Source organism: Dendrobates tinctorius, unplaced genomic scaffold, assembly GCF_039654945.1.
Source record: "Dendrobates tinctorius isolate UK_male_01 unplaced genomic scaffold, ASM3965494v1 ptg000060l, whole genome shotgun sequence".
Lineage (NCBI taxonomy): Eukaryota > Metazoa > Chordata > Amphibia > Anura > Dendrobatidae > Dendrobates > Dendrobates tinctorius.
The window spans coordinates 75,462,501-75,482,409 of record NW_027361728.1 but is presented as its reverse complement, the minus strand read 5'-3'; the positions used below and the strand labels follow the sequence as shown (position 1 = coordinate 75,482,409).

The following is a 19,909-nucleotide window of genomic DNA, read 5'->3' as shown; positions in this document are numbered from 1 at the left end:
CACCTCAACATTTGCTGCTGTGCTAACCGGTGGGCTTACAGTGGGGGAAACAATGTAGCGTTGCTGACTACCTTCGTTGTGATCAGTTGCACATGTGGCACTTGAGGTTTGGTGTTGTGTCCACGCTTGCAAGTGCATGCTGGTTAAATGTCTAAGCATGCAACTGGTATTCAAATTTTTCAGATTTTTCCCTCGGCTAAAGGTCTTTGCGCACTTCTTACAGATAACCTTGGCCTGATAATGAGGATTTTGGTCAAAAAAGTGCCACACTGCACTCTTCCTACTTTGGCAGACATTTTGCGGCCTAGCACGCTGTGATCTTTTGACCCTCTGGACAAGCTGTCCAGCAACTCTTTTGATGTTTGGAACCTGTCTTTGGAGTGCTCCGGGCCTGCCAGATAACAGCTGTTGCGATGTCGATGTCTGCTGTGGATGCTCCTCATCTGAGCTATTGGAAGCAGCACCCTCTTCCCCCAATGGATGCCAATCTGGGTCAACAACTGGGTCATCCATCACCTCCTCTTCTATGTCATGTGCACCTTCCTCTGTGTCACCGTGTATGGTGGTATAGTGTGCGGGAAGGGGCACCTGAGTCTCATCAGGGTCAGAATCTGGCTCTGTACACTGCGAGGACAATGTAGTGCTCTGAGTGAGTCTTCCAGCAGAATCATCCATCAGCGGCTGTGCATCAGTGCACTCCATGTCAGATTCATCTTGGCCTGGGTAATTCACCATTTCACTTGATAATCCAGGCATGGTATGTGAAAACACCTCCATGGAGTAATCAGTAGTATGGCCTGCATCATCCTTCAATCTTGGTTGGGGTGAAGGACACAAGGAAAGGTGTGGTTCATGAACATGAGCCTCCAATGACGACTCAGTGCTTTTACTTTTTACAACTGAAGAAGAGGAGGCGATAGAGCTGGAGGCTGAGTCAGCAATGTAAGACAAAACTTTTTCCTGATGCTCTGGCTTTAAAAGAGGTTTGCCAACTCCTAGAAAACTAAGCGTTCGAGGCCTTATGTAGCCAGACGATGACGCAGGGTCAGCACCTCCTGCATTCGGTCCTATTTTGCTCTTGCCACTACCATCAGATCCACCACCAACACCATCATTACCAGCTGCCAACCCCCGCCCAATTCCACGGCCTCTTCCACCAGCCTTCCTCATTTTTGGTAGAAATGTAGACAAAATCCAACAAACTATATAGTAATGTAAAACAAGGTACAAGGTGTCTATAGGACAGGGGAGATTTTGAATTTCTGCAGACACTTGTGGACACTGGACACTTTTGGATTGTGTGAGGCCCACTGATATCTGAGCGCTATGTGACAGGCTCGATGGCACAGCTGTGACCAAAGTGACTAGAGGATAAGGGAGATTTTGAATCTCTGCACACACTTTTGGACACTGGACACTTTGGGATTGTGTGAGGCCCACTGATATCTGAGCGCTATGTGACAGGCTCGATGGCACAGCTGTGACCAAAGTGACTAGAGGATAAGGGAGATTTTGAATCTCTGCACACACTTTTGGACACTGGACACTTTTGGATTGTGTGAGGCCCACTGATATCTGAGCGCTATGTGACAGGCTCGATGGCACAGCTGTGACCAAAGTGACTAGAGGATAAGGGAGATTTTGAATCTCTGCACACACTTTTGGACACTGGACACTTTTGGATTGTGTGAGGCCCACTGATATCTGAGCGCTATGTGACAGGCTCGATGGCACAGCTGTGACCAAAGTAACTAGAGGATAAGGGAGATTTTGAATCTCTGCACACACTTTTGGACACTGGACACTTTTGGATTGTGTGAGGCCCACTGATATCTGAGCGCTATGTGACAGGCTCGATGGCACAGCTGTGACCAAAGTGACTAGAGGATAAGGGAGATTTTGAATCTCTGCACACACTTTTGGACACTGGACACTTTTGGATTGTGTGAGGCCCAATGAATATCTGAGCGCTATGTGACAGGCTCGATGGCACAGCTGTGACAAAAGTGACTAGAGGATAAGGGAGATTGGATTGCTTTTAAAAAAGCAGTTTGCGGAGCAGTGGGTAAACAGCAATGCAGGAATGTCAGGAAGCCTTAGAAGGCAGCCCAACAACCAACACCACTGATACACCACTATATAGCCTCCCCTTGCACTGCACACACAGTGACTGGTGTGTTGTGCAGGCCAAATTGCTAGCAGCAGAAGCAGTTTTTTTTTCTTCTCAGCAGGACAAAAAAAAAAAATTGGGATTGCTTTTAAAAAAGCAGTTTGCGGAGCAGTGGGTAAACAGCAATGCAGGAATGTCAGGAAGCCTTAGAAGGCAGCCCAACAACCAACACCACTGATACACCACTATATAGCCTCCCCTTTGCACTGCACACACAGTGACTGGTGTGTTGTGCAGGCCAAATCGCTAGCAGCAGAAGCAGTTTTTTTGTCTTCTTCCCTGCCTAACGCTCTCCCTACAGAATCAGCAGCAACCTCTCCCTATACTAAGATCGGCAGAAGTAAGATGGCGGTCGGCGTGCACGCCCTTTTATACCCCCTGTGACGCCCACCAAAGCAAGCCAATCACTTGCATGCCCTTCTGAAAGATGGTGGTGACCCGTGCCTATGTCATCACGTTGCCCACAGTGTCCGTGGATCCTGATTGGCTGAAAAAGAGCGCAAAACAAACTTTTGAAACGCGACTTTGGCGCGTAAGTCGCCGACCTCGTGGCCGACCTCATCCTAGGGTCGGGTTTCGTTTCATGAAACCCGACTTTGCCAAAAGTCGGCGACTTTTGAATTTTTTCGACCCGTTTCGCTCAACTCTATTGATGACATATGAATAATAGCCCAGCAATACCTAAGTAATGGACAACCCCTATAAACATCCCATCTATGCTGGACCTACAGCAGATTGGAACCAAATGTAGAGTATTTGAGGCAGTAACACAGATGCTGATATTTGTCTGAACACCTCAATACAAAACCCCACAATGCCCTCGTACCACGATGGCCTCATAACTCCTTCATATATTAACAATGTACCTCATTAGATATTGCTTTATCTATGGTGTATCCCAGATGAAATGGCTGCAATGGTTTTCCACAGAATTCACACAGTTCTTTTCCAGACTGCTCCCTCAGGATCTACATCAAAGAGAAGCACATTGGAGGGAATAAGAGCAGCAATTCCACACTCCTTGTATAATGGGAATAACGAGTCACCCAACTACTGAGACATTGCTGAAATGCTCTAACATGATTCTCCATTACCTGATACCGGGGAGGATCGCACCACAGTAGTATCACACTCATGACCTTTCTATGCAAGCTAGACTAGACATATCTAATTAACTACCTTCATCATTGCCAGTAGCCGGCTGTCTTCTGAGGATTCTCTTTTGTATGCCAGGATAGTCGGAGGGCCAACACTGGGCAAAGTCTTTAGGTGGTTCTCAAAATACGCCCTGTAATCATGAGAGAACTACAAGGAAAGATCACATGTTATTGAAGGATTCAGTAATGTTTAAGGTAAGAAAGGATGAAATTCCATTACCTCCATGTCATAAAGATTGCTTAGCTCACTCAGGTCTTCTGATATTGAGGAGTATAAGTCTGCAAGTAATGTAAGAAATTAAAGGTTATGGATATTGCTGGAAAAATATTTTTACAAATGCTAGTGGCAACCTTGAGTTAATACAGCCGTCTAGAATCCTTAAGACCTGTTTCACACTTCAGTTTTTTGGCGTCAGACAAAATCCGCCAATTTTTGAAAAAACGGATCCACCCTTTTTTCCCATTGAATTACATTAGTGGCGGATTTTGGCGGATTGTCGTCCGTTACATCTGCCATTCGGCGGATCCGCCAGATTTCTGGCGGATCTTGTCTGAGGTGGACGGACTTTGTAACTTTTTTGTCTGCGCCAAAATGGCGGATCACAGCGGATCCGCCGCCATCCGCCATTTTATAGAATGGCCGCCTATGGGCGGCGGATCCGACGGGATCCACCATTTAGCGGAATCCGCTTTTTCGCACTGAGCATGCTCAGAAGAATTGATACTTTTCCAGACAGTCCAAAAAGTATATAAGGTGGGCTAATTACTCATTGGGCCCAGACATCCAGCAGCAGCAGTCAAGATAGAAGAGACACAGCCTGCCAGCATCTGCAAGCACCTGTCCAGCACCAAGAGGCCTGCCACCACCAAGCCAGGAACAAGAGGCCTGCCACCACTAAGCCAGGACCAAGAGGCCTGCCACCACTGAGCCAGGACCAAAAGGCCTGCAAGTGTGAGTATAACCTATTTGTGTGGGGCATGTCTGTGTGTGTCTGTGGCTTGCAGAATATATAATCACTGCACTCATAGAGGTTGAAGAGGTTTGCTTCAAGTTAATTGTTTATTACAGGTGATAGGTGAACTGACAGGCAAAAATTTTTGCCTGTCAGTTCACCTATCACCTGTAATCAGGGCCGGCGTTAGGGGCCGGCAGACCAGGCAGCTGTCTAGGGCCCCCGCTCCTCCAGGGTCCCCCAGCCAGCGACACATCACACAGCCGCTATGGGGCCCCTGTGAGGCATGGAGGGCCCGCCTTCCCCCAGCGCTGACTCCCGCCGCATTGAAGGAGGCAGTGATGGAGGAGAGAGCGTCAGCTGACTCTCCCATCATTCCCCACTCTGCCTCTGACACAGTGGGGGCACGATGATGTCATCGTGCTCTCACTGTGTGCCAGACAGAGCAGGAGGAGACAGGAGCAGCCAGCAGCGCAGGCACGAGGAGAAGGTGAGGAGTGATTTTTTTTTTAAATCAGTGTGAGTACTGGACTGTGGGGCCACTCTGGGGGGACTATATACCATGCTGGGCTGTATCATACCATGCTGGGGGGGCTATATACCATTCCGGGGAGGCTATATACCATGCTCTGCTGTATTACACCATTCTGGGGGGCTATATACCATGCTGAGCTGTATTATACTGTGCTGGGCTGTATTACACCATTCTGGGGGGGCTATATACCATGCTGGGCTGTATTATACCATTCTGGGGGGGCTATATACCATGCTAGGCTGTATTATACCGTACTGGGCTGTATTACACCATTCTGGGGGGCTGTATGCCATGCTGGGCTGTATTATACCGTGCTGTTCTGTATTATACCATTTGGGGGGGCTATATACCATGCTGGGCTGTATTATACCATTCTGGGGGGTTATATACCATGCTGGGCTGTATTTTACTGTGCTGGGCTGTATTACACCATTCTGGGGGGGCTATATACCATGCTGGGCAGTATTATACCATTATGGGGGGGTTATATACCATGCTGGGCTGTATTATACCGTGCTGGGCTGTATTATACCATTTTGGGGGGCTATATACCATGGTGGGCTGTATACCATGCTGGGCTGTATTATACCATGCTGGGCTGTATTATACAGCCCACCATGGTATACAGCCCAGCATGGTATACAGCCTGTATACCATGCTGGGCTGTATTATACCATGGTGGGCTATATACCATGCTGGGCTGGGCTGTATACCATGGTGGGCTGGGCTATATACCATGTGGTGCTGGGCTATATACTATGCGGCTGTGTTATATACCATGCGGGGTACATTTTACATTATATTCTATAGGGGGAGGCTGTGCTATATAATATGGGGGGCTACATTATATTCTATGGGGAGGTGGGCTGTATTATATTCTATTTGGGGCTACATTATATTCTATGGGGGGCTGTATTATATTTATTACATTCGATGGGGGCTGCATTATACTATATGAGGAGGGCTACATTGTATTCTATGGAGGGGCTCCATTATACTATATAAGGGGCTGCATTATATCCTATGAGGGGGTTGCCATATATTCTATGGAGGGGCTGCATTACACTATATGGGGGGGTGGGGCTGCATTATATTCTGTAGAGTGGCTGCATTATACTCTGGGGTAGCTGCATTATTCTCTAATGGGTGGCTGCATTATACTATAAGAGGGGGGCTGCATCTTATTCTATGGGGGTTACATTATATTGTATGGCGGGGCTGCATTATACTCTGTGGGGTGGCTGCATTATGCTCTATGGGGTGGCTGCATTATGCTGTATGTGGGCTGCATTATACTGTATCGAGGACTATGGGGAATACATTATATGAAGAACTATGGGGTGCATTATGCTATGGGATGAGAATTGTACTACATGGGTGACTATGGCTGTGCATTATACTATATGGAGAACTATGAGGAGTGTATTATACTATATGGAGGACTGAGCAGTGTATTTTAATATATGGAGGGCTATGAAGAGTGTATTATACAATATGGAGGACTGAGGAGTGTATTATACTATATGGAGGACTATGGAGCAGATTATATTATATGGAGGACTATGGGGTGTAAACTGTAGATGTGCTGCTGATAACATGATACTGTATGGTGATCCGTTAGGGTGTGTGCGGATTAGTCTGCGGCTTTTTCTGCAGAGAATCCATATCTCTTGGCAGAAACAGCAGGGTAAAACACATGCATTTTTCCTGAGGATTCCTAGCATGTGTACAGCGGATTTGATGCAGGTTCTAGTGCGGTTTGCCAGTGCGGATGAGAGAGAGAGATTGATTGATTTGTATGTCCTGGAACGTACACTGCAGCTGCGGTTCCGCAAAAAAGAAGTAACATGCTGCGGAAAATAAACCGCAGCAAATCTGTGCAGAATTTTCCGCAGCATGTGCATGGCGGATTTGGTTTTCCATAGGTTTACATGGTACTGTAAACCGCATGGAAACTGCTGCGGATCCGCAGCAAAAACCGCAACGTGTGCACACACACAGTGGCGGATCTTAATAGGGGCGGATGGGGCGGTCGCCCCGGGCCCAAGGTTTTTTGGGGGCCCAGGGCAGGGGCCAATCCGGTCAGCATCTGTGTGAGCCGCCGCCCAGTGGCGTAGGAAGGGGGTTGCGGGGGGGTGCGGGGGGGGCGGGCCGCCCCAGGCGGCACGTGTGTGGGGGCGGCGCAGCACGGCAGGAGCAGAAATTCCTCCTCTCTGTGCTGTGGGACTCGGGAGAGAAGCGTGGAGGCGGCCGGCCGAGGCACAGTGAGGAGAGAAGAGGACTGAGTATTAGCAGGAGATTTTGGCAGCGGCTAGCGCAGGTGGGTCACAGGTCACTCACCATTTGGGAGGATGCTCTACCTCTCCCCAGCCTCCCTCCATGCTCAGTCAGCTGTTGAGCTCTCCCTGCGGGCGGCTTCCTTCCTCAGTGTCACACAGAGTCACTCACACTCACACACACAGCAGCCAGGCAGTCGCAGGCAGCCTGTGTAAGGCTGTGTGTGCACACACTGCGGATTTTGCTGCGGTTCCGCAGCGGTTTTTGACATGTCAATTCTTTCTGCGGATTCTCCTGCGGTTTGCCATCTCCTCTATTGAGGAGTTGCAAAACCGCAGAGCAATCCGCAGGTAAAACCGCAGGTATTTTGACCTGCGGTTTCATCTGCGGATTTTACAAAATCCGCGCGGATGAATCCGCACCTAATCCGTAGCGTGTGCACACAGCCTAAGTGTAACTTATATGTTAACACAAAAAAATGGAGTGAAAGTCCAAAATATTTTAGAAACGTAAGAAATTTATTTGAGGAACAACCCCGTTATCCCGTGCTAAAGTGCTTACCCATCATGTGCTCCAGGACAAGTGCAGCGCCGCCACCAGCGCAAGTTGATGCGCTGTATCGATAGCAATTGCAGTTAAATTGCATTGCTGGAGTCTCTCTCTCTTTTTTCTCTCTCTTCTTCTCTCTCTTCTTCTCTCTCTTCTTCTCTCTCTTCTTCTCTCTCTCTTCTTCTCTCTCTCTTCTTCTCTCTCTCTTCTTCTCTCTCTCTTCTTCTCTCTCTTCTTCTCTCTCTCCTCTCTCTTTCTCCTCTCTCTCTTCTCTCCTCTCTTCTCTCCTCTCTTCTCTGTCTTCTCTCTCTGTCTTTTCTCTCTTCTCTTCTCTCTTCTCTTCTCTTCCTCTCTTCTCTCTCCTCCCTTTCTCATCTCTCTTGCTCATCTCTCCTTCTCTCTCTTCTCTATCCTCTCTCTTTCTCATCTCTCTCCTCTCTCTCTCTCATTTGTTTGGAAATACCGAACAAAAATTCGGTATTGCAATACCGAACAAAATTAATGTGTGGTAAATCGATCCGAACCGAACATCCGAATGAAAAAATACCGAACATGCTCGGTAAGCCCATCACTATTCACAGGCAACTTTTAGACCTTGAAAATCCTACCCTGTTGAAAATCTCTCTCTCTCTCCCCCTCTGTCTCTCTCTCTCCCCCCCTCTGTCTCTCTCCTCTCCCCTTCTGTCTCTCTCCTCTCTCTCTCCCTCACTTTATTCATTTCCGGGACTTGGGTGCCACAATTATTAGTAAGATGAATAGTATGGATTATCAGTTATAAAAATTGGTCTGATTTGCAACACCAGAATTAGACTGATCCCAAAAAACAAATTTGCTAAATATCCTAGTACTGTGGTGTGACATCTTGGATGCCAGTCACCTATCCAAGTCAATGGTTGCACGAAAGAAATCTGATTGCACGTGGAAGAGATCAGTTCGTGCGCCGTTATTCACGGATCATTGCTAAGCAATAGTCTTGAGCGATATTTTCCGTCACACAGCCGGAAGAAGAGGACATGTGTGTGATGACATGGCCAGCAGACACTTTGCACACAGAAGATAGAAGAGATTTATTTATTTTTCTAAAGTGATGAGCGAACCTGTAACAAACATCACCAGTTCGATGTAGTCAACCCCAAATGGGCGATGTTCGGTACGGACCCCGAATCATCACTTATTACACTCTATTAGGAAATAAGGGTGAGGGTCTTGCTCATAAAAACCCTTTAGTGAATTCAACCCTTTTCCCCCTCTCTTGGACACAGACTGGCAATCTTAGGAGCATTCAGTACATTAAGTTGAAGACTCCAATTCCAAAATATCAGGATTGTTTTGACAATTGAGGGATATTATCGCTACTGCAAAAAATCATTCTTCACCCATGTTAACCCCAAAACAAAAGAAATATCCGAAAGAAATTGGTTATGTTATTCACCATCTGATGGAAAATTATATTGTTTTTCATGCAAACTGATTGCCAGTAAATGTGGCCTTTTTACTCTTGGATTTAATGACTGGAAACATGCAGAGGATCGGCTTTTTCGGCATGAAAGTAGTGATACTCACAAACAATCTGTCTTATCAATAGTGGCAAGAGGTCAAAGCTCTGGACGAGTTGATAGTCAGATAATTTTTCAATTGGAGGGTGAAACGCTGTACTGGCGTAAGGTACTTAAGAGATGTCTCATTGTTATCCAGCACCTGGCTGAACGAGGCCTTCCACTGAGAGGCAAAGATGAAATTATTGGTTCTCCCCACAATGGCAATTACTTAGGGATCTTAAAAGTTATGGCAAATGTAGATGAATTTCTAGATGAACACATCAAACAATATGCCAACAAAGGTAAAGGCCACATATCTTATCTTTTCTCTACTGTCTGTGAAGAACTCATACAAATTTTGGGAACAAAAGTTCTGTGTATAATTGTACAGGAGATAAAGAAAGCCAAATTTTATTCCATATCTGTAGATTCTACACCTGACATCACTCACCGTGATCAACTAACCTTCATTGTACGATATGTTTTACCAAGTGGGCCTGTGGAGCGGTTTTTGCAGTTTCTACCAGTTCTTGGTCACAGTGGCAAAAACATTGCAAAACTAATTTTAGATTTCTTGAGCAAACATAAAATTGACATTAAAGATTGTCGAGGACAATCTTATGATAATGCAGCTAACATGAGTGGCAAGTACATTGGTGTCCAAACAATTATAAGAGAGCAGTGCCCTTATGCAACATATATTCCATGTGCTGCACACTCTCTCAACTTTTTTAACAATCTGGAGCTGCTTTATGTTTTCTTTTCAACTTCATCTCATAGATGGAGACTGCTGGTGGAGAAACAGAAAGCTTTAGGACTACCAGTTGTCAAGCATCTGTCTGCTACAAGATGGTCTGCCAGATATGATGCTGTATCAGCACTTTGCAAAAGTTATGAGTCTATCTGCAGTCTGCTAGAATGCATGTCCTCTGACCCAGACTACAGTTCATGCAAAAATAAAGCTAGCTCTTTGCTGGATAAATTGTCAGAATTGGATTCTGCTATTCTTGTTGTTTTTTGGAACACCATTTTGGAAAGATTTCATAAAACAAATTTGTCACTCCAAGAAGCCGATTTGAATTTAAACACTGTTGTTGCTCTACTGAAGTCTCTTTCAACCTTCGTACAGAGTCAACGAGAAGAATTTGAACACTACGAAAAAGCAGCAATTACGTTGTGTGGCCATAATGAATACAGTGCTGCTCAGAAACGGTTTCGGCCACATAATCGACGTTATGATCATGGAGAAGGAGAAAACACTGTACTCACACCAAGGGAAAAGTTTAAAATTGAAGTTTTTAACACTGTAATTGATCACTTATATAGTGGTTTACAGCAATGTCTGGAAGCTTATAATGATGTGTGCTCCAAGTTTGGATTCTTATCTAATCTGTGTACGCTGTCCACTCACGAAATTCGTATAGCTGCTGAAAATTTGGTTCAGTCATATCCAGAAGACTTAATGCCAGGTGTGACAGAAACTGAGCTGATTCAGTTTGCAAGTTTTCTTCGGTCCAAGTCACAATCAATAACATGCTGTGGTGATAAAGGAGCCGAACTCCAGTTGTTCTTTTTTCTTCATCAACATGGCCTCACGCAAACATTTTTCAATACAGAGATAATTCTGAGACTATATTTATGCATGATGGTTTCAAACTGCACAGGTAAGAGATCCTTTTCAAAACTTAAACGAATTAAAAATGAGTTGAGGAGTCAAATGGGACAAGACAGACTCAATCATCTCTCTTTAATGAGCATTGAACAAGAGCTTTTGAAGAGTCTAGACCTCTCAGAAATCATCAACGACTTTAGCACCAAAAAATCTCGCCGAAAAAGTCTGTGAGCAGTTTATGATCTTCAGTGTCAAAAAAAATCCAAGTTTCTAGTCCATTAAGAAATTGTTGCCTGTGCTCATTGCACTTTTCCTGTTAGGCTACCACCCACACAGATATACATCTGTATAGATAAATAATTATGTTGAATTATTGTTTAATATTATGTTTACATGTTCTTACTTGCACTTACATGTGGTACGGTGAATGTAGCCTTATGTTTACCTTGTATGAAGAAATACAGGCCAGTATATACCACATTATATATTTTGACTGTTGATTTTGAGGAATATTTAATATTATTTATATTGTTTGACCATACAATACAATTTCTTGTGAGAAAAAAGTAATTTTTCTTTGTTTTTATGGTCTAATAAATGTTACAATTTGTATACCTAAAAATCAGCATATGCAGTGTTTTTGTGAGAAGAGCCACAAAATTTTGACAGAAAATGTTTTCCTGGGAAGTGGGGTACAGGGGCCCAGGTTTTATGAACAGCCCCGGGCCCATAGTCCACTTAATCCGCCACTGCACACACACCCTTAGTGATCCATTAGTGATCGTTCTGTTCCCATCATTCTTTCTCAGACAGTGGAAAGAGGCCGGGAAACAAGTGCTGAACCACTTCTTCAATTTTGTCGATCACACTCATTTAGCGGCATGAACTCAGCGCATGTAAATACAATCAAAATGCTTCTGTGATGTGCAATATGTGTGGATTTGGGGCCCCATTTTAAACTTTACCTAGGGCCCCACTTTGCCTAAAACCGGCCCTGCCTGTAATAAACAATTCACTTGAAGCAAATCTCTTCAACCTCTATGAGTGCAGTGATTATATATTCTACTATTTATGGGACCACTGGCTCCGTTCACTAGCACCATCATATCCAAAAGAGTCGAGAGCTAGCCTTCTACTCTTCTACTGTGTCTGTGGCTTGCCTGACTGTGTGAGTGTGTCGCCTAGCTGTGTGTGTATGTCCTGCCTGTGTGTGTGGCCTGCCTGTGTGTGTGGTCTGCCTGCCTGTGTGTGTGTGTGTGTGTGTCCTGGCTGTGTGTGTGTGTGTGTGTGTGTGTGTGTGTGTGTGTGTGTGTGGCCTCCCAGTGTTACATGTCTGTGTGTATTTTTATTATGCTTTTTTTTTTCATACTTGTTTTTCTGTTGTTGCATGTGTACTGCATTTTATTTTCATACTGCTGTAATTTTATTTGAATATTTCCAAGTGTGCTGTGATTGTGTTATGTGTGTATTGTATGTGGTGTGACTGTAGCATGTGTTCAGCCATTTTTTTATGTACTGTAGTTGTATTTAAAATAAAGAGCATAGTAGCTCCTACTTGTAAAAAAAAAATTGAAAACAAAAAAAATATAAGAAATAAAAACTGTCTCCAAAAACTGTCTGTAGTATCATAGTAAAACCAGGTCAATTTTAAAGTGTGGGTATACGTGCAATACCAAAACCAGGTCACTTTAAGTGTGGGTATACGTGCAATACCAAAACCAGGTCACTTTAAGTGTGGGTATACGTGCAATACCAAAACCAGGTCACTTTAAGTGTGGGTATACGTGCAATACCAAAACCGGGTCACTTTAAGTGTGGGTATACGTGCAATACCAAAACCAGGTCACTTTAAGTGTGGGTATACGTGCAATACCAAAACCAGGTCACTTTAAGTGTGGGTATACGTGCAATACCAAAACCAGGTCACTTTAAGTGTGGGTATACGTGCAATACCAAAACCAGGTCACTTTAAGTGTGGGTATACGTGCAATACCAAAACCGGGTCACTTTAAGTGTGGGTATACGTGCAATACCAAATCCAGGTCACTTTAAGTGTGGATATACGTGCAATACCAAAACCAGGTCACTTTAAGTGTGGGTATACGTGCAATACCAAAACCAGGTCACTTTAAGTGTGGGTATACGTGCAATACCAAAACCAGGTCACTTTAAGTGTGGGTATACGTGCAATACCAAAACCAGGTCACTTTAAGTGTGGGTATACGTGCAATACCAAATCCAGGTCACTTTAAGTGTGGATATACGTGCAATACCAAAACCAGGTCACTTTAAGTGTGGGTATACGTGCAATACCAAAACCAGGTCACTTTAAGTGTGGGTATACGTGCAATACCAAAACCAGGTCACTTTAAGTGTGGGTATACGTGCAATACCAAAACCAGGTCACTTTAAGTGTGGGTATACGTGCAATACCAAATCCAGGTCACTTTAAGTGTGGGTATACGTGCAATACCAAAACCAGGTCACTTTAAGTGTGGGTATACGTGCAATACCAAATCCAGGTCACTTTAAGTGTGGGTATACGTGCAATACCAAAACCAGGTCACTTTAAGTGTGGGTATACGTGCAATACCAAAACCAGGTCACTTTAAGTGTGGGTATACGTGCAATACCAAAACCAGGTCACTTTAAGTGTGGGTATACATACAATACCATGGTTTTATTTTTTTTTTTAAAGGGAACAGTAGGTGTAGTGTTGGGAAGGTTGCGCATTGCGCATATCAATATTCAACATTAACCGTTAAATTAAAGAGGAGGGGGAAACAATCAAGTACTTATATCTTAAAAACCTTTTTTTTTTAAGATCCTTTTTATATTGCTTTACAAGTGTATTTATACTTGCAGATCCTTTCAGGAAGCACTGCCAGCTAGGCCGTTGCAGAGCCGCCAGCCAGACCGCATCCTACACCGTTAGGCAAACACTTCTATTTTCACAGTAGTTCTTCTGGGAGCCCCCCCTCACAGCTTCAGTGAACTGAGGTAATATAAATAATTTTTTTTTACTCTTATTTTACACATTTTTTTTTACCCTATGTGCATGTATTATATTTTCATAGGAAGCTGAATCTGAGAAGCTTCCAGGTGGAGAAATGCAAGGAGGGGGCGCGCAGAGTGTAAGTTTAGCAGATACAAATACTGACATACATAATGCTACACCCAACACAAACATTCATCACAGCACACACAATAACTACGCATCCATCCAAGCACATAATCATGTTTTTATTTTTTATAGTCTTCTCAATCCGGTGCCCGCACTAGAGCGACTCCCAGGATATCCCAGAGTCGTCGAGGTGATGCTTCCGGTGGTCAGCGAACAGTAAGTAACACTTTATTTGGGTGATTGATTAATGAACCTCATGTGTATGAATTTATTATTAATTTTTTTTTTCCACAGGTTTCACAGCGTGCTCCCACCTGAGATTATGACGAGGGGATCATAGATGTGGACACCCTTATCGAAGCGGTGCGAGAGCGGGAGCCGCTGTGGAACATGGCGGACCGCCGCCATGCTGACCAACCAACCACCCGACGTCATTGGGATGAAGTCTGCTTGGTGGTTATAGAAAACTGGGAGGAGCTCAATGAGAGGGCCCAGGATGTAGCACGTAAGTATTCAGATTTCAGTAAGCTATGTTACAGCATGTGAAGTGTTGAATACTAACCACTTTGTTTTTTTGTGCTTCACAGGTGACAGGGTTATCCCGCGGTGGCGGTCACTCAGAGATCGCTTCAAGAGGGACTTCAACAAGGAGATGCAGGCCCCGAGTGGATCGAGAGGACGCAGGAGCAGCCGGTATAAATACTACAGAGCCCTGTCGTTCCTCCGGTCGACGATGGTGAGCAGAAGATAAATATTCCACACACCATTTCTGTAGTACAAATGTTTACATGTTTAACCTAATTTTTTATTTTCAGCAAGGCCAATGAAATATCTTTATATTAATATATATTTTTTCTCTTTTATAGCACCATCTGCAGCACTCGGGAGCCTGCTTCTGAGTTGGCTCCCTCTGGAGGGATCCCTTCAGCGACCGTCACCGGGGACAACGTAGAGGTACCCGACCCCTCTGTACCTTCCCTCTTGTCTTGTCCCTCTTTCCCATCCACCAGCACTGGAGCAGCAGGACAGTCTTCATCACATGAAGCTGCAGGTGACGATTTAGAGTACCCTTTACCCCACCCCTCTGACACTGTCGCAACATCTCTACCAACTTTAGGTTCTGGATGGCAGCGTCTGAGAGGTCAGGAAAGGATGTTTTTCTCTGACTGTTTGAATCTGAATGCATCCATCCAGAATGCATTCTGACTTTTAGGACAACAGATAACTTCTGGGTTGAACATGATAAATCAAAATATCATGGAACTCAGAAGTTATACAGAGAGGATGCATTCAGAAGCAAACCAGGCGCCGAGACATATTTTTTTCAATCAGTTGTCCGGCACATGGAAAATCTAAATCCTCACCTGCAGATGCATGTGATGCAAAGCTGTCACAATGCTCTAGTGACTGCAATCTCCCAGGCCTCCCAACCTACCCATCTACCTATTCCATCACCTTCTCATTCCACCGTCCAGCCTACCACCGTCCATCCTACCACCGTACATCCTCCCACTGTCCATCCTCCTACCACTCCTTCTCCTTTCTCGATTTCACCATTCCATTCTTCCCAGTACCTTCCTTCCCCATTGCATTATACCCCAATGACCTCACCGTACCCACCCACACCTTCAATGTTCCCACAAAACTCCTCTGTCCATCAACTCCCATCCCAACCTCATGTTTTAAACCCCACTTCCACTTCTGATCCTCCCCAACCTTGTTCCCAGTCCTCCCCCCCCTCAATGTGGTCAGCCCTGTTAACCCCTCCGATGATATCTCCACCCAACAATACCGGCATTTGTAAAAAATGTTTAACAAATTGATAAAATAAACAACTTTTTTGGTTCAAAAGAATTTTATTGTGTTGGTTAATTTTTTCTTTAGTGTTAAGTAAAAAAACATTACACCGGTGGTGTTGAGGTTAAACACACTACATTTTTGGTAAAAGGTACAAAAAGGTTCAAGGTACACCAGTGGTGTACAGGTAAAATACCCAACATTTTTTGTAAAGGTACAAAAAGGTTCAAGGTAAACCAGTGGTGCACAGGTAAAATACACAACATTTTTTGGTAAAGGTGCAAAAAGGTTAAAGGTACACCAGTGGTGTACTGGTAAAATAACCAACATTTTTTGGTAAAGGTACAAAAAGGTTAAAGGTACATCAGTGGTGTACAGGTAAAATAACCAACATTTTTTGGTAAAGGTACAAAAAGGTTCAAGGTACACCAGTGGTAACATACATAGTAACATAGTAACATAGTTTTGAAGGCTGAAGGAAGACCTTATGTCCATCTAGTTCAGCCTATTTTTAGTGCAGCTGTTCTGCATTGTTGATCCTGGGGATGGCAAAAAATCCACAGAGTAGAAGCCAATTTTCTCCATAGGGAAAAAATTCCTTCCTGTGAGCTGGGTCAACCATCTACCTATAATATTATGTTATTCGTAACCTTCTATACTGTTACTCACAAGAAAAGCATCCATTCCTTTCTTAAATTCATTTAGTGAGTTGGCCATCACCACTTCCTCAGGAAGAGAATTCCAGAGCCTCACTGCTCTTACCGTGAAGAACCCTCTTCTATGCTGGTGCAGAAATTGTCTTTCCTCCAAACGAAGAGAATGCCCCCTTGTTCTTGTCACAGTCCTTGGTATAAACAGTTCATTGGAGAGATCTCTGCATTGCCCTCTGATATACTTGTACATATATATTAGGTCTCCCCTAAGTCTTCTCTTTTCTAGAGTAAATAGACCTAATTTTGATAACCTTTCTGGGTATTGTAGTGAACCAACTCCATTTATCATTTTAGTAGCCCGCCTTTGAACCCTTTCAAGTTCAGTAATGCCTTTCTTGAGCACAGGCGTCCAAAATTGCACACAATATTCCAAGTGTGGTCTGACGAGTGATTTGAAAAGAAACAATTTTTTGGTAAAGGAACAAAAATGGTGAAGGTACACCAGAGGTGTACAGGTTAAATACACAACATTTTTTGAAAGGTACAAAAAGGGTCAAGGAACAACAGTGGTGTACATGTAAAAAACACCACACTTTTAGTACACAAAATTGGTGTAAAGGTACCAAAACAATGAAACAAAAATGGAATAATTACGAAAGTTTCTGTTATACAAAAAAGGAACCTTGGTATAACATTAAAAAAAAATTAAATAAAAAATTAAACCATGTCATCTTGCCAGTCAACTCTTCCTTCCGGTGATACAAAATAATCAGCAAATGTGTCCCTCATTTTTGTAACTGAAAGAGTACTCCGAACACTTGTCTGGTGATAATTCCACAAGGTGGTTTCATAAACATTTTCTTCAATGGAAACTGGTTCCTTTGAAATTACAAAATTGTGCAGGATGACACATGCTTTCACCACCTCATCCACAGTCTCAGTTTTCATTTTTATGGCAGTTAACAGCACTCTCCATTTTGATGTTAAAATCCCAAAAGCGCACTCCACCACTCTTCGCGCTGTTGTTAATCGATAGTTAAAGATTTTTTCCCGTGTGTCAATCCATGACTTGCGTATGACTTGAGAAGATGTTTAGACAGTTGAAATGCGTCGTCACCAACACACACAAATGGCATTGGTGGGCCTGTTGTTCCAGGGAGTGGTGTTGGAGGTGGGAAATCAAAATTTTCTCCATAAAAATGACGGCCCATTGCAGACATCTTGAAAACCTGTGAATCATTGGATCGACCATACGCACCAATATCGACCGCAATAAATTTGCATTTTGAGTCAGCAATTGCCATCAGTACAAGTGAGAAGAATTTCTTATAATTGAAATATTCTGATCCGGATCCAACGGGTTTCACAATCCTTATGTGCTTCCCATTCACTGCACCATCACAATTAGGAAACTGACATATTTCTTGAAATTTTTCCGCAATCTCCAGCCACCTCTCCTGTGTTGGCTATGGGATGTACTCCTCCTGTAGACAATCCCACAATGCCCGGCAGGTCTATTGGACTATTCCAGATATTGTAGATATCCCAAGCCGGAACTGGTAATGGAGAGAGTTAAAGGATTTTCCAGTTGCCAGGAATCTGTTAAAAAAAGGGGAAAAAAGCAATTTAATACAAATTACGAGCAAGAACATGACAATAAAAGTCTGCTGAATCAGAAAACTTTTAAATAAAAGATAACTTACCGAAGGGTCACCATTAGACGCTCCGCCGGTGTTATTGAAAAGCGCAAGTAGGTGGCCCTTCTCTGGATTTGTGCTCCAACACGCTTCACCAAAATCTCAAACAGGTCGCGTTTCATCCGCACATAATTGAAGAACTTCTCCGGGTTATCCCTCAGTTCAAGATAAAGTGTCGAAAAAACTCCAAGGGTCAATCTCTGTGCATTTATAGGATGAATCCACTGCCGTCTCTTCTTTTGCCGACGCAGGATGCGCAGTCTTGTTTCCTCCTTCTGCCGAGCAATAATTACCAAACGATTGCACTCAAAATCAAAATCCACACAGATGCTATTAATATTCGCTATTACTCCTTCCATCTCTGCCACTAGCTCTACAACCTTTCAAAGATATTGTGTTAAAACACCCTATATAGTTTTCCACTAGTTTCCAGGATCCAATCACGTTTGGGAGCAGTTTCCAAGAGCCAATCATATTTGGGAGGATCCCATTTTGGAAGTGTGGAAAAACGGATCCGTCAAAAAACGGATCCAACGAATGATACGGATCCGTATAAAAATCCGTACAGCGGATCCGTCAAAAAAAGGATCCGTATCATCCGCTGTTTTGACACATTTATAGCGGATCCGTCAATCCGCCACAATATCAGATCTTGACTGACGGCAAAAAACTGAAGTGTGAAACGGGCCTAAATGGTTACGATTGCAAAATGCCATAAAAAAGAATTAATTTTACAGTTTACCATTTATTAAAAATCCTCTCTGCTCTCAAAAACGGAGGGATTTGTAATTCTGTAGGTTACAGTCCATTGTCTAGGGTCAATGGCCACCCTGCCGTCTCAGAGTGGCTGGGTACCTACTTTAGTTAAGTTTGCCACTAGCAGGCTCTATGCTTTACAGCCAGCAAGCGTTGTGCTGAAGCTGGCAGGATCATTGGATATACCCTGCCTTGGAGTCACTGTGGTTCTCCCAAGATTCAGAGGAAAAGTTGTCTAATATTAACAGCCTTGGAGAGTACTCAGTTTGGACTGGCAGAGCCACCACGCTGCTGGTCTGAATTGAAAACCTTAAGGAGTTGGTCTGGTACCTAAAATATCCTTTCTAAATACCTATCTTTATACCCTAAGCACTTTTGTAATTATCTCAAACAGGACATTACAGGAGGCTGGGGCTGCATTTAGTCAATGCAGCGTCCTTCACCCCTCGTGGAACAGGATGCAATCAGGGCGTGGTGCTGCAGTTACTTACTACAGCTTCTTGCACTATTGCCTTCTGAAAATGTCTTGGATCCATGGTCATGGTGACAGAATCCTTGGTAGAGGTGAGTGCAGCGCCCACGCTCTGCCTCAGTCTCCGCCACTGCTGCTTCTATTTCTGAAATAAGACATCGTCGGGGGGCGGAGAAAGTAGCAGTGAGTAACACCGATGCCTCCTCACAGCTTCTAGCACCACCCTCAAATGACTGTCATCAGGGGGCAGCGTTGGTGCCGCTTCTTCTATCTCCGCCCCATGATGACATCATCTTTCACAGAAGCGACATCGGTGGAGGAGACATAAGCAGAATGCCGGCAATGCACTCAGGTCTCCCCCAGCGTCTATCGCCCAGGATTCAGGACATCTTCAGAGAATAGTGATACAAGAAACTGTAGTTAGTAATTGCAGTGCCGCCCTCTGATAACGTCTTATTCCAGGAAGGGTGAAAGACACTACACGGCAGTGAGTGCAGTCCCAACCGCCGGTAATGTCTCATTCGAGACTCTTCTCAAACGAAACGTCACAGGAACTGAAAAAAAATACATTTAGGGATTAGATAGACAGAAGTGTAGGGTATTTTATAATAAAGTTCAT

General features: G+C 44.0%; 1 protein-coding gene across 6 annotated transcripts in view; it reads right to left on the bottom strand.

Annotated features, from left to right (window-relative positions):
* Nucleotides 1-19,909, bottom strand: part of SIAH2 (siah E3 ubiquitin protein ligase 2) — a 200,541-nt gene that overhangs the window by 60,932 nt on the left and 119,700 nt on the right. For all 6 annotated transcript variants that reach the window (XM_073579066.1, XM_073579071.1, XM_073579068.1 and 3 more), the window contains exons 5-7: nucleotides 3,548-3,606; nucleotides 3,350-3,475; nucleotides 3,037-3,138 (exon numbers count right to left, since the gene is read on the bottom strand). In XM_073579066.1, the coding sequence (XP_073435167.1) occupies nucleotides 3,037-3,138; nucleotides 3,350-3,475; nucleotides 3,548-3,606 (287 nt within the window). The remainder of the gene's footprint in view (nucleotides 1-3,036; nucleotides 3,139-3,349; nucleotides 3,476-3,547; nucleotides 3,607-19,909) is intronic.